This window comes from Vigna radiata, unplaced genomic scaffold (genome assembly GCF_000741045.1).
Source record: "Vigna radiata var. radiata cultivar VC1973A unplaced genomic scaffold, Vradiata_ver6 scaffold_228, whole genome shotgun sequence".
NCBI lineage: Eukaryota > Viridiplantae > Streptophyta > Magnoliopsida > Fabales > Fabaceae > Vigna > Vigna radiata.
The window spans coordinates 52,711-68,036 of record NW_014543255.1 but is presented as its reverse complement, the minus strand read 5'-3'; the positions used below and the strand labels follow the sequence as shown (position 1 = coordinate 68,036).

Here is a 15,326-nt window from a genome sequence, read left to right as displayed (position 1 = left end):
GAAAAAGGGTGATTTCCTATAATGTGATAAACTCATTTTATAATTTTTGTTGAAACAACTCTTCACATTTAATACCACTGTCAAACAGAACCATTTTCAAAGTCAATATATATGTGTCAGATAGAACAGTGCCTAAAAAATCTCAGTAGAATGATTTGTTTCAGGGTTAGGGCTAATATTTAGATTATCGGTTAAACTATCATTCTTCAGTTTTATATATTTTAAAATGGTCCATTGTAAATATTAGTTGCACAATTATTTTTAATGAAATTTTTTATTCACTATGTAAATATATAAAATAATTATACATATAAACTATTATTATAGAAGCTGGTATATGATGAAGAGGTGACATTACTTATAAAAAATAGACAATAATTTAGTTGACATTGTTGTTTATTATTATTTATACACTTCGGTTCTTCAAAAACTATAATTTATAAGTGATACTAGATCACAATTATAGAAAGAACCCTAGATTATATATATGTGATTTTTAAACCACAGTTCCAATCATAATCAAAGACTTATTTTTTACTACAGTATGATATATTGCAGTTTTATAACCGTTGAATAAATTCAAAAATAAGTGATTTTAGATAAATTAAACACGTAATTAACACAAATGTTGACCATATGTAACATTAAGTGACATCTCATAACATGCTAATTAATGAGGAAACACGATATTTATATTTACATTGTATATAAAGAAAACAGACGGTTCAAAATTATAAAGTTATACAATAGTTAAATAGAAACTCACGAAAAAGAAAATAAAAGTTCAAAAGAATTTTAGAGGCAATGAAGAAAAAAAAAAGCTAACGTATAAAAAGTTTATACAGTATTTTTTAGTAGTCATTTCTCTCTCTCTATATATACTATATATATATTTGCAATACATTCATGGATTATAAGAACTATTGTACAAAAATACGTAAGAATGTTCAAAATAAAATTCTATAATGGAGACATCTCAAAATATTTCTTATAGTAAGAATTTATCTCCCTATATTAATTAAATAGCACACCAAAGTTCAAACTTAAGTCTTTGAAGTGTTTAAAAGTTTACTATCAACATTAATTTAACATGTTCATATGTATAGTTTTCGTAGAAAGAGTGGAGATGAAATTTTGTGATAATATTTTAAGCATAAACACTTCACTTCTAAATCAACTTCAATTTAATTTAATCTTACGAAACCAATCTTTCAATTGTTTTATTTTTTTTTTAACTTTTATTTGTTCATATTTGTTTAAGATTATAAATTCGGTTATTTAAAGGATAATCATGTTTAACAATTCCAATCAAATTCGAATTTCTAAGCATGTGCTCAAATCACAACAGAGAAAGAAAATATGTTTAAGTTTTAGATATAAACTTAACTATCAATTTATTGTTCACTAAACTAACGATATCTTACCAATTATGACAAAAATGACCAATGTGGATAATGAAAATGGTTTTTACTCTAAGATATATAGTTTGTGGATGTTTTGGAGTGGCACAATTGATCCAAATGTTGAAGAACCAGAAACATGCATTTTTTTTTTAAGATGAAACAATATTAAAAAGTCAAGTTTGTTCTTTAAATACATTTAACTCAATGTGAAAAATGATAATTTTTCCATTAATAAAAAAAATATTATTATTCATCCATCCATAATAATAGCTTTTACAAAAAAAATTAAAGGAATTATTAATTTTTCAATTTGTAGTGTAATTTTAAAGGAGTTATCCATTTTATATACTTGTTTTAGTTTTTTATTTCAGTCTAATTTTTCCTTACTTCCAATTAATTAAGTGAAGAATATAATTATAAAGATCATATTATTTTAAAACTAAAGAAATGTTAGATAGAACGTAACATTTTTTACCAAAAATAAAAAATAAAATTGAGAATCAAAAAGAAACGGATGAAATAACTTTTAGCGAAATGTTACGTGCCTAGTGCCAACATTAGAGCAGGTTAAGTAATGAAAAATATTTTTTTTTCCTTTGTTTATTGATTTCTTATCTAATGTCTTAATTATTAACGTAATCTTAGACTTTATCAGTGTTTCTAAAAAGTTTAACTATGTTTTAGTTTCTAAAATTAGAGTAAAAAAATATAACTTTATTTTATAAAACTTATTGAAAGTACTAAAATTTATTCTTACGAATGATAGAATATCAAAATAAAACCCATCTCAATTTTCTGTAACAAATATAATTAAAAAGTTTGAGCATAAATAACTTCATTTATAAATAAAGAAAAACTTTATTTAATTTATGAAACCAAATCAATTGAAAATGATATTTGCGAAGAAATCACTTAAATGCACATACAGTTTATCAATATTTTATTGAAAAACTGGGATAAAAATTTTCTTGAAAATATCTCAAAATTCAATTTTAATTACATTTTTCATGGATAATAAACTTAAGACATGCAAATGCAATAATGCATACAGAATGAGTCATGCCAATGAAATAGTGAACTTGTTAAATTTCTGCAGATTCTTTTAACCATTCAACCCTGAGTGACCCTATAAACCTTAAATTTAAAAATAAAGTGATTGATGATTATAACAGAATGAGTAAACTTGTTAACATTTGGCTAAAAGTTAAATTTGTTTTTTCATTAATGGAAAAGTTACACTTTTTAACGTTGATTATCGAAAATCAAACTAGCTACATTGATGATTAACAGAATGAAATAAAGTTGTATTTGAAAAAGGATGAGTATAGATAAATATATATACATGTATACATGTGCGATAAAGTAACAATATTTTGGAGATTGTAGATGGTTAATTAGTGTCAGTGTTTGATGCAGGTCATGTCTGGAAACAAAGCGTGCAATATAATGCTGCAGCAAATTGTACTACTACAAGACCAAGTGGTAAAACTCTTCTTTTTGACGCTACCCCACAACACAACACAACACAACAACACAACAACACATCACAACCCAACACAACTTCATCTATCTATATATCTTCCAATTCCTATTCCTATATATCACCCACTGACCCTTTCAAATTGTTATCTTAAACCCTACAACTGCAACATTTTCCTCCCTCTGCTAAACCTACTACTCACTCCTCTTTCACTCTTCTCCTCCTAACCCTTGTTCCTTCGAAATATGAACCACGAAGACAAACTCACCATGGACCTGGTTCCACCATCTGAACACCTCTGCTACGTTCGTTGCAACTTCTGCAACACTGTCCTCGCGGTAACCTCACTGCAAAATAAACACACCAGCCATCACTCATGCTGTTATTTATTTATTTATGTTACTGTCTATCATAACGTTAACTTCTATCTATCATACAACTATAAATATCCAAGCTTTCATAAAGGGTCTGCAGATATGATTTCAGTTGCAGCATCACATTATTTGTGTTAACAAATTTTTGCAATATCATGATACATCAGAACATGACCACGAAACCTTGTATGTAGCTATTTGAAAATGATTGTCAAACATTTTATTAGAAAAACTAATAATTTGTTAAGATAACTAGTACAGGTAGTAGTACTCAGAAGTACATTAACAAAAAATAATGTTTCCTAAAATTGAAAGAGGGGACTAGAAATATTTACATGTAGGGTCATGTTGATGTTTGTGCAGGTTGGTATCCCATGCAAGAGGCTGTTAGACACTGTGACAGTGAAGTGTGGCCACTGCAGCAACCTCTCCTTTCTGAGCACCAGACCCCCAAATTCTCAAAACCAAAGCATTGATCACACCCTCAGTCTCCAGGTTGTGTACCTTCATAATTAATTATTAATATCAATTCATCAACAACCATATACGCCATCTATATTCTGCACTATGCAATACTTGTCTTTCAGTTTTCTTCTTCTTGTTATGCTATATTTGTGCGTATATAGGTTTTTACTTTGAGATCAATAGTATAGTGATGGTTGGTTAGAGAAAAAGTGAGAGTATGTAAGCACCATCTGTTTTGTTTCCAGCAGGGGTTTTACAGTAATGCCAAAAAGGGACAAGCATCGTCTTCATCTTCCTCACCAACCACATCCAACGAGTCAGTGTCCCCAAAAGCAGCATCATTTGTTGTGAAACGTACGTAGTTAACACAGATTGAACAACCCTTTTCAGAACCCTCTCCAAACAAATATAACATGACACTTACATAATCATATGATGTGTTTTTCTCAACTCCAACCATGTAAACTTATATATGTGTTCTTGTTTCTTTTCTTCTCTTTTTCATTTGGCAGCACCTGAGAAAAAGCATCGTCTCCCATCTGCATACAATCGTTTCATGAAGTAAGTGCAAATGAAATTGTACTTTTTTTGTCTTTTGCTATCACAAACACAGCCCACCCATACCATCACCACACGGTGCACTATCTCATTCTCTCTTATTCCCTAAACACTTTAACTGAGTTTCTTTTCCTTCAATTGGTTATCGTGAAATGTAACTTTTTTCATCAGTTTGATTGCTTATGAAGCAGACTAATCCTTTCTGAAAAGGCTTATTAGAAAGATCTATATTTATTTATATATATATATATATATATATATATATATATATATATATATATATATATATATATATAAAGGTCATCATAAGTCACTTTCATATCATCTTAAACTAGTTTCCAAATGAAATATTCATACTCATTGTATAACATTCACAAGTTGGTTGATTTTGCTGTGCATGTCAGAGAGGAGATACAGCGCATCAAAGCAGCGAACCCTGAAATCCCACATCGAGAAGCTTTCAGCGCTGCTGCAAAAAATGTAATTATTTTTTTATTCTAACCCTCAGTTTAGGCTTTAGGGTTAGTACTGCGCATGCTTATAACTACCTTAAGGTTTCTTGAAACTCACAAGACATTTTAATTCATATATATATATAATATTCCTAATTTCTTGTGCTGAACAACTAATTAACAGTGGGCAAGGTTCATTCCAAATTCACCAACCAGTTCAGTTTCTGCAAGTAAAGTTAATGTAAGAATTTCTTATCCTTATATATTATATATTAAAGTTTAATCATTTATCATAATTGTATTAATTTTATTCTTTTGATTCTTACATTTGTTTAATTAAATGAATAATTTAACCCATTATTAATTATGTGTAATTTTCATTAACTTTGTGCAGGCAGATTGATGGAGCTGTTGCATTATGGTTCAGAGAGAATTGGAGCAAGTTAACTTAATTAGGTGTCACTTAGTTATATTTAATTAGGTGTTCATTTTCTACATCTATATCTTTTAATTTCCTACAGTGTCGAGATGAACTTTGTGTCTTCATGTTGATCTGAAATGTGTTTAATTAAAGAAGGCAGGACTTGTGTGCCAATATGTACTTAGTACTAATTAAATATTTGTTAATCTAAAATGGTTATGCTTAAGTACGTGTTATCCCATTTTCTGATAATATATTGGAAAATGTTTATAGGATAAATTCAAAGAGCTTGAAAATAATGATGCATTTTCATTCAACGGATTCTCGCATGACTAAAGTGCCTTATGCTCCAATCTAGTTTTGAAAACATATACTATAACCTAGTTGGGGTTTATAATTTATATCTACAATTTGCATGAGAAACTGTACTTTTTTTATGTTGAAAGTTGGATCCTCTCATTTTATTATATTAAATAATATTCTTAAAATATAACCACCTATTAATTAAACATTTTTTAAATATGGGTAATATTTTCTTGGGGTCTTGCCCCTAACGCAACTAAAAATAACGAAAATTGGAATATCAATTAATTTATTCCACGTGAAAAAGGTAGCTCTTCTATATTTTTAAAAATTATTCATCACTTTTACCATTTATTTTCTTAAAGTCTAATGATTATAAGGAATAGTTAATCCTAAGCACTGGATTTCAAAAACAATAAATAAAAAAATAGCTATCGTCATATTACTTTTTAAATAAATTAATATCTATATGTTTACTTAATAAATTCCAAAACCCCAATCATGTATAAAATGATCTTCTTAATCAACAAAAGAAAAAAAAAAAAAAACTCATATCGTAATAAATAAAACACTTAGGGTGTTCTAACTTGTATACATAATATTACAGTAAAATTGCTTGTTAATTTGTACCTTCCAAAAAAAACCATACATTCCGAATATTCTGGTTACAAAATAAAAAACAGGACAAGCTTTTTGAAATTATGAAATATTTGCCCATACTAAAACTGCGTCTACAAATATGGCATTTTTTTTTATTGCATACATTTCCAATCCTTCAATCTGAGCCCTTCTAACTTGTCTGTTTTACTTGCTGGTTCAACTCTAAAAACTTTTTCAGTTGCTACTTGTTCCTTTACTATTCAACCTTCGTTTGTAACAATTGTTGTTGTCTCTAAATCTAGTTGTTGTGTTGAAAGCTTTCAATGTTACAACGGCTTTATGATCACTCGTTCGCTTCTGCACTCAAATTGCATACCTGCATCACAAAACTACATACATTTCCTTTGGTTTCCAACATTAGCGAGGTCTTCTACGTTGTTGTGTGTTACCTTCACACCCTAATTTGGATTTTTATACTATATTATTAACCTCAAACCTCACAGTTCCTAAGATCTTCATAACCTAGGTGATCTTTACTACACCTATATGTGATGAATTCTATAGATCTTTCAATCTTAGAATCTTGTTACTGTCATATTCTCTACTTGTCCCTATTTTAAATACTTCTCTCCACTATGGTTGTTGTAGTGTGTACATGTAATCCCTTCATCCCTTCATAATACTATCACATAAATGCTTTTATACTCTATATTGGGCACAAGCTCATATTTTAGTATGATAATATGATTTTTAGATTTCTTTACTTCAACCAAATCAAAAACTTGCAATTACTAAACATTTATTCAACATCACGATTTTCATTCTTAAATATCAATTCGCTCCTTTATTTTCATACCAAAATAGGAAAAACACAAATTAGTCGTTGATAGAATAAAATCCGTAGCAAATATCAATTATCAACGATTTTATTGATAAATATTTTTTATAGATTTATCAACGGATATATCTGTTGATAAATTTTATTTATCTGCAGGTTTATTGATGGATGTAATTGTTTAAATTATCGACGAATACATCTATCAGTAAGGTTGTATGTAAATTTGTTGAGTTACTCGATGAATACAATTACATTTCAGATTCCCTCCCCAATTTCATTTCCTCCCTTCAATATTTCATATGCACAACTCCAACTCCTGCAAAAATCCATGACACTACACTAATCGTGGTCACCATGAAGCTCTCGTCACACTGTTGTGATGTGGTCGTTGCCCATTATGACCTTTGGGTGACAAGTTCTTGTTCGTGGGTTGAGGGAGCTTGCTGCCTTCTTTGCATTTTCTATCACTTTGATCTTCGAGGCATCTTGTCATGGTTGTTGTTGCACCAGTCATGGAGAGTTAGTGTCGTGTTCGTCGTTGAACGACTGTGAGGTAAGTTCTGATGTATGGTGACCACTGTTTGTCACTTGTGAATGTTTTGATAACGCTTGTGATAGGATAAAGCTTTCACTATGTGTGGATCACCATATTAATAACTTAATCACTAGTGCATAATTGAGATACTAACGCGGCTAATACACCTTTGTTTGCAGAAAACCAAAGCATATGAAAATGCGGTGGCAGTTTTGCAATTTCAGTGAACTTGTAGGACTCGGTTCAAGGGGAACCGAGGCATAACAACTTTATTACCTCAGTTAAATAACCACCCGAGGCGTAATGCTCTGTAATATCCCACCTACAATTGACTTTTCAACTGATAGCATTTTGAAAATTACTTACTGCCTCAGTTCCCCTAACAAACTGAAGCAGAAAGGCATGGATTTTTCCACCTGGATCTTACTCCTGCACTGACAACAGTCTGGAAATGACCTACGATATCGGTTCCCCCTAGAATTGAGGTAGTAGGTTGACCTACGACATCGGTTCCCCCTAGAACTGAGGCAGTAGGATTAATTCAAAATGCTGATCATCTGACTTTTGAAGGTTTTAATTCCTTTTTGTCAACCTCTTTGGCATCGGTTCGACCAGGCCGATGTGAAAATCCTGAAGTTATACAACATGGATATGGCACGGTGAATTAATAGACTTTCTAACTGTCTCTCCAATGTAATGATTCCACCATGGATATGGAAGATCGATTGGAAGAAGACAACTTAGAGGACATGATCCGCGATGTTGGCGTAGAAGCTTTTGCCCAAGCGCATGTGTATGAAACGATGTCCACTGATGCAGAAACTCCTTTGTATGTTAGTCCAACTAAGTTCACATGATTGTTGAGACTCATGAATTTAAAGGCGACCAATGGATGAAGTGATAAGAGTTTTACAGAATTGTTGTCGTTGTTGAATGAAATGCTGCCAAATGGAAATACATTACTCACACGTAATTATGATGCAAAAAAAAAAAATTATCTGATGGGTATGGAGTATAAACGGATATATGCATGTCCGAATGATTGCATATTATATAGGAATGAGTATGAAGTTTTGACAAAGTGTCCAAAATGTGGGTTATCACAATACAAGTCAAAAAGACAACAGTGAAGATAGTGGTCACACAGAAAAGAATGGTTCTGCTTTGAAAGTAGTTTGATACCTTCCACTCGTAGCCAGACTTAAGTGTTTGTTCGCGAATTCGAAAAACGCTAAAAACCTAAGATGGCATGCAAATGAGAGAACAACTGATGGGCTGCTTCCTCATCCAGCTGATTCAAAGCAATGGAAAAATATTGATTAAGAATTCCCCCAATTTTGTCAAGAATGTAGAAATCTTAGGTTTGGTTCAGCTATTGATGGAATGGACCCATTTGGAAGTTCAATTCACATAGGAAGGTCGTTAGGATATTCTTGCCACTGCTATTGGACGACTTGAGCACCCAGGACGGGTGTGTGCTATTGGGACTGACATAGGCATTAGACAATTCTTTGGGTCTTCCTCGCGTCCATCTTCATACGGATTAAGTAAAGGCAGAGTTGTAGGATGAAGTTGCTGAAATGGTTACGCGTTAGTTCCAGCAGCAGTTTGAGCATTATGGCATGCGTCCTACGCCATCTCCTGTAGCGGAACATGTCCCTCCTACAGGTAAACTTAATAATCATTTTTGTTTATTAATTTACATTTTGTATAACCTAACATTTAAATTTGAGAGGTAGAAGTGGCAAAGGAAGTTGCTCAGCTGCTGGTGCCCTAGGGGACGACATGACAACACTCATCCATCTCAGCTATATATTCTCTCTCTTACTGAGACCATGCTAGTGGGTTGTGGCACAGTCTTTGAGGCAGCCACTATAGTGCATGGTATGGAGCTCGGAGAAGATGAGGTCAAGGTCACGGTGGATGAAGTTGTCGTATCAGATGCCATTGTTCCTGTGCCTATAGAGGAGTTTGTCACTGTGACACAAGCATTTAAGTGCTTCGCCACCTGGCTTAAACATTTGATTGATGTTGTATCTGACCCCGTGGTAAACACTCCTACTATATATTTCTCAAATTTAAACTTTACTTCTTATTGACGTCACAACATAGCCATTTTTTCATGTAACAATAGACAGAAAAAGGGGGAAGTCCTACACCGAAAAAGACTCATTTATCTGAGGATGACCCTCTTGATTCGTTAGACGAGCCTTGTAACATCATTGCAGATGTGCCGATAATTGTACCATGGGATTCTACTACATTTGGAAGACACATTGAGATCCCATTGTACTTGCATCAGCAAGATGTTAAGGAGCTTGCATCGGGGAGAGAAGAGATTAATATTTCACTCGTTCATTTGTGGATGATGTAAGTTTATGAGAACTTTTTTATATAAAATTGATTTATCAAGTTACTTATATAAGATCATTTCTTGATTTCAGGCATATGTTTGGTGTTAGTAACAAGATGGGGTTCAATGATGTATATGGGTTCATTGACCCCTAAAGGACTCATGAAGGAAATAGATTTGATGGCATCCAAGCATACATCACCAGTTGCTTTGCAATGGGGAAGGAGATGTATTTTCTCCCTTATATACTTGGGTAAGTGAAGTTTGTTAACTTTAAAGTTTAATTTATTATTTTAGTATATGACAATTAAGTTATTACCAATTTCATGCGTCATTGACAGCTACTTGTGATCTCTATACCGGAGAACATTGTTGTCTGGTTTTATTCATTGCACAAGTCTCCTTCCACCCTCTTAGACAAGTAGTAGATTGGTAAGAACCTCAATGTTTGAAATTTCTTTGTTACATAAATGTATGCTAAAGCAATTTTTTTTAATAGTTCTCTTGCAGCACATATGATGTTGTTTGGGAGATCAACTGCTACAGTTAAAAAGCTTGCATGGTTGGCCCTTAAGGTTTGGTATTTTAGTCCGTACTTTGTTACACTTTGTACAATTCCAATGATGTTACTTAACATTTTATATGATGATATATTGTAGTGTAATAGACAAACTGAGTTGTATGAGTGTGTTTATTGTATCATATATTGGATGATGACCACCATTCGTGCACATGTTACTAGTGGATGGGAAACGGTAATATTTTGGTTTGAATTTTATTTTCTCTATAGTTAAGATTTTATATACACTAATTGAAATCATTGTGTTTTATGTAGAGATTCAATTATACTACTTCAATTCCAAAGAAGTCACTTAAACTCATAAGGAAAGCATTGGCTAAATATGTAATTCAACTGTATAATAGTATGTAGATATTAGAATATAGTAAGTTCTAAGTTTATGATTCTAAGTTGATTTATGCTTTGTACATTATTACTATTTTAACTTTGTACATTGGATTGATTTATGCTTCTAAGTTGATTTATGATTACATTGAATTGATTTATGCTTCTAAGAAATTGATCTATGATTACATTGAATGAATTTATGTTTTAATATAATTTTTATTGAAAATATATGCTTTTGCATTGTTCTGGACTATTATGGTTGTTAAAAATATGCAAGTTTGTTTCTACAGTTAGGAATGTTGTAGAAACGGACCTGTTGTTAAAAAAAAAAGAATAGGGGAATACGCCTCGATTGTGTCCATAACCGAGGCAGAAAGCCCTCTATGGCATCGGTTCAGGTCACAACTGAGGCAGAAAGGCTGGTGAAAAAGCAAAGAAAAAAGAAAAAAATACTTTACTACCTCGCTTCAGGTCCCAACTGAGACAGTAGAGTTTGGGATATTGCCTCGGTTCAGCAGGAACCAAGGCGAAAAGGCTGGCAAAACAGCAAAAAAAAATATAAAGAACACTTTACTGCCTCGGTTGGGATCTGAACCAAGGCAGTAAAATCTGAGATACTACCTCGGTTTAAAAGGAACTGAGGCAAAAAGTCCTTCGAAAAAAATAAAAAAAGGAAGAACTCTACTGCTTTGGTTACCTGTGTTGAGATTGTTGATAAGATAAGCATTGGTTTAGCTAACCTTAATCTCACAGTTCTTTAATCACTTTGGCTTTTGATGATGACAACACATTATTAATAACACATGTTTTGTTATGTGTTACATGTTTTGTTGCTTATTGGTTGACATCTTATTGAACATGTTTTGTGTTAATTTTGATAAATGAATGCATACTCACTAAGCTTATTACTGATACATCATCTGTGATTTCATTACATATGTTTTTGAAGAGAAAACCACATGAACTTATATTGTGTGGCATAACTGCAAGTTTTAAGTCGACTTCATTATGAAGTAAGTCGATTAAAACTCGTGACTATGCACAGACTTTCAAAAGTGGTGTTATGTGTGATTTTGCATTGAAAAGATTTTCAAACTGTGCTAATATGCCTAAGTCGACTACATGCACAGTGGATCTGACTTAGTTAGTTGATTTGTTTAAAATTATGTTCTGACTGTGAACAGTAACGACTATATTTCAAAAGTTAGTTATTGCATTGGTGATAGTCAACTGTATTAAATGTAAAATTAATTTGTTAGTTGTTGACTGCTACTATTTGACTTAATTGTTATAACTGTCTGAAGACAGTCGACTCTATTAGTAGCTTAGCGGACTTCAGGAGCGTCTGATTTATAGAAAACTATAGATATACGTGCCTCAGTTGATCATGAAGACTTTGGAAATTCTACTTTCATTTGTGATTTACAGATCATTATCTCTAAGAATTTGCTCCAAGAACTCATCAAGAAGATCATGGTGATCTATCTTTGAAGAGGTTCTTTGAAGGAGAAAGATTTATGTGCTTTTTGGCTGATCATACTCTGCACACTGTGGTGCTCATCTGCTGATCAAGATTTCTATCAATCCTTGTAAAGATTGTTGTTGCGTTCCTGTTGTGATTACAGGAGGTTGACTCGTGGAGTCTAGACACTTTGAGGATTGTTCAAAGTGGGTTAAAGATTGCAGAAGAGGGGATATCTTGTTGCAGATCTTTGATGTGTGTATTGCCTATATTTTGGTTAGAGGGTTAGAGAGGTGTTTTATATTTTTGACGTGGAGGTCTCTATAAAAGCCTTGTTGTAAAAACCTTGACCAATATAGTGCATTTGCTTCCAGATTATGGAATGACACTGGATGTAGGCAGTGAGGCCGAACCAGTATAAAAATTTGCGTTTGAATTCTCTATCCCTACTCTTTTACATTAAGTCGACTTTACTGCTTTCGTAGTCAACTTAGCATTTTCCACTGCACTTAAAATTTTCATTCTTTATGATTCAAGAAACTTTGTAAAGGTTTATACTTTGCGAAAAAGATTTTAAAAAGACTCTGATTTTGAAACCTCACCAATTCACCCCACTCCCTCTTGGTGTTGAAACGAAGCATACCTGTTTTCTAACAACCTATGAACCGAGGAAAAATTCTACCCCTTTTTGCCTCGGTTGTGAGTCGAGGCAAAAAGGGATAGACTTTTTTGCCTCACCTGTATTTGCCTCGGTTCAGGAATCGCTGCTTATGGGCGAAAATAAACTTTGTCATTTCCCTTGACTACACTAGTGAATGATCGATCACCATAGCTTTCATTGGTAGTCATTTTGCATTTTGGGACAAATTTGTTGTGTATTGGTATGTTACATTAGGGTAGTAGTGCATTGGTGGTTATTGGCTAACGAGGGTCTAGCTTTGGGTTGTTAATTGAAGTAAAAGAAGAGTTTCCCTTGTTAGTTAACTAATGAAAACCGTTTAGGTTGTTTGGTGAAAATTTAGGTCGAAGTGGGAAAGTTAGGTTTAGAAGTCTATACGCTTTGGACTTACGAGTAAACACGTTACTACATCGCACATCGAGCACTATACTCAACAAATGAGTCAGAGTTCAAGAGAAACATCATTCTCCTCTTCCAGCATCGCACACGGCCGAAAAGGGCACAACATTCGAACCCTACTCTCTTCCCGCATCCTACGACTGAAGATAGCCTCTTTCTCACATCGCAAGGCCAAAAGCAAAAAACTCAAGAGTTACGAGGTACAACAAGCAGACACGTCAATCATCTCAACATGCACATCCGTCAACCATATAGTGTATCACAATCACCCTAGTATGCTTCACCATCGACCAAGAGTCATCCATCACTCGAACATAGTAACCAGCTCGACAACACTTGAAACATCTCCTCCTAAAGTCCATTACATTAGCATCCTCGTTCCTCTTTTGTCAAGACTCATTTTTGTTTATTTACACTAAGAATATTCGAATTAGACATATATAGCTCATTCCCTATCACTAAACTAAGTGAAAACATGATTGGCACTCTATTAACATATTTTGACAACTTGAATACATAGTTAAAAGACCCTAGGAACTTTAACATACACCATTCTCATGAACTAGCCACTATAGCAACATATTATAGGAAAAAAAAACACTCAAACCTAAATGGAGTTACATCCTATAATAGTTATCTCAATAAAATGTATTACATAATCCTATAACAGCAACTAAACCACTAGAAAACACCACATAACATTTATACAAAAAGAATATAGACTTTATGCCCACTCAACATTTGGTAGAAAACCACATGGCAACTGCACCTAGCTGACTTGAACCCTTAGCCACACCATTTTACAGATGCTAAGGTTGTCATTAAAGACTAACCACACTAGAACCACTCACATAACCAGAATCAGAGAAACTTAAACCTGTCTAAACAGCACCATTTCTCAAAGCAATGTTTAGCCACCACTGCTAATATCAAAACACCATCAACCAAGACATAAGATTTCAAAAGGACAGACCCAGTTGTGATCTAACTAGTTTAAACCACCAAATTACTTATTAAAATTTACATAGAAAAGTCCTTCCTACACTTTCGATTCAGAATAACCATGGTCTAATCCCAACAACTCATCATTAAGACTACATAATTTTTATTACTTTACATATTAATGTTCATATTTATTTCTATTTAATATATTTTTAATATGTATTTATTCATGTTTATGTTACTTTGTTTAAATTTAAGATACTGTTTAATAAATTAAATGTAAGATTAGAGGGATTTGAATTGTTTGAGAAAATAAAGAATGAAGTTCGAAAAATAAGAAACTTAAAGTAGTAAAAGATATGGAGACATAGGATTATTTTTTACAATCATTGGAAACAAAAATAAGACAGAAAATTATTTTAAACCAAAATTACATAAAATAATGGGTATATTAGGAAATAAAAAATATATATGCTTAAAAGAGAAAATATATTTATACATTAATATAGATAGTAGTTATAATTACTATTATTATTATTATTGTTATAAAAATCAAATTTAACCAAGGAATAAAAAGAAAAATATAATCGATTAAAGGTGCATACTTAAAAAAAATAAAAAAAAGTGCTACCCTACAAAATTAAATAAATTGTAATTCATAACAATTTGAATACATTTCTTAAATTTTGTGTTAAATTATTTTCTTTTTAATTTTTTATGACTCCTTATTTGTCAAAATACTCTTCCTTTCATATCTTTCAAACAGTCAACAAATTTCACTTTTCCCCTTTTACTTTCCTCTCTTCCTTTATTTCTACAACACCAAACATATTAGGACATAAACAACTTTCAAAATGGGAACATCAAATACCTCTTAACTTTACATACTCTATTTTTTATTACAAATACTTGTCATTTCATATGTATGTTTAGTATTGTTTGCTTCTTTTTTCTTCCTACCAAACAACAGTTGAGTAGCTATGACCTTTACCATTTTGATTGTCAACCAATGGACAATAATCAACACCAAACTCTCTTGGACTACATTTGAGTGGTGCGAAAAGATATAGAGAGAAACAAACAGGGAGAAAATGGTAGATGTAACAATTGAGGTGATGGAAAAAAACTTACAAAATTAATGGAGTAAAAATGTGA

General features: G+C 32.2%; 1 protein-coding gene across 2 annotated transcripts; it reads left to right on the top strand.

The window, feature by feature from the left end:
* Window positions 1-2,829: 2,829 nt before the first annotated feature.
* Window positions 2,830-5,308, top strand: LOC106753398 (protein CRABS CLAW). 2 transcript variants are annotated; one of them, XM_022777510.1, is made up of 7 exons: window positions 2,830-2,885; window positions 3,621-3,752; window positions 3,971-4,076; window positions 4,235-4,283; window positions 4,685-4,760; window positions 4,917-4,973; window positions 5,127-5,308. In XM_022777510.1, exons 1-7 carry the CDS (start codon window positions 2,850-2,852, stop codon window positions 5,133-5,135), a joined length of 465 nt encoding a protein of 154 aa, XP_022633231.1. In that variant the 5' UTR covers window positions 2,830-2,849; the 3' UTR covers window positions 5,136-5,308. The 2 variants fall into 2 exon arrangements, with proteins under 2 accessions (XP_022633231.1, XP_022633230.1); XM_022777509.1 differs by lacking the exon at window positions 2,830-2,885 and adding an exon at window positions 2,965-3,221.
* Window positions 5,309-15,326: the final 10,018 nt, after the last annotated feature.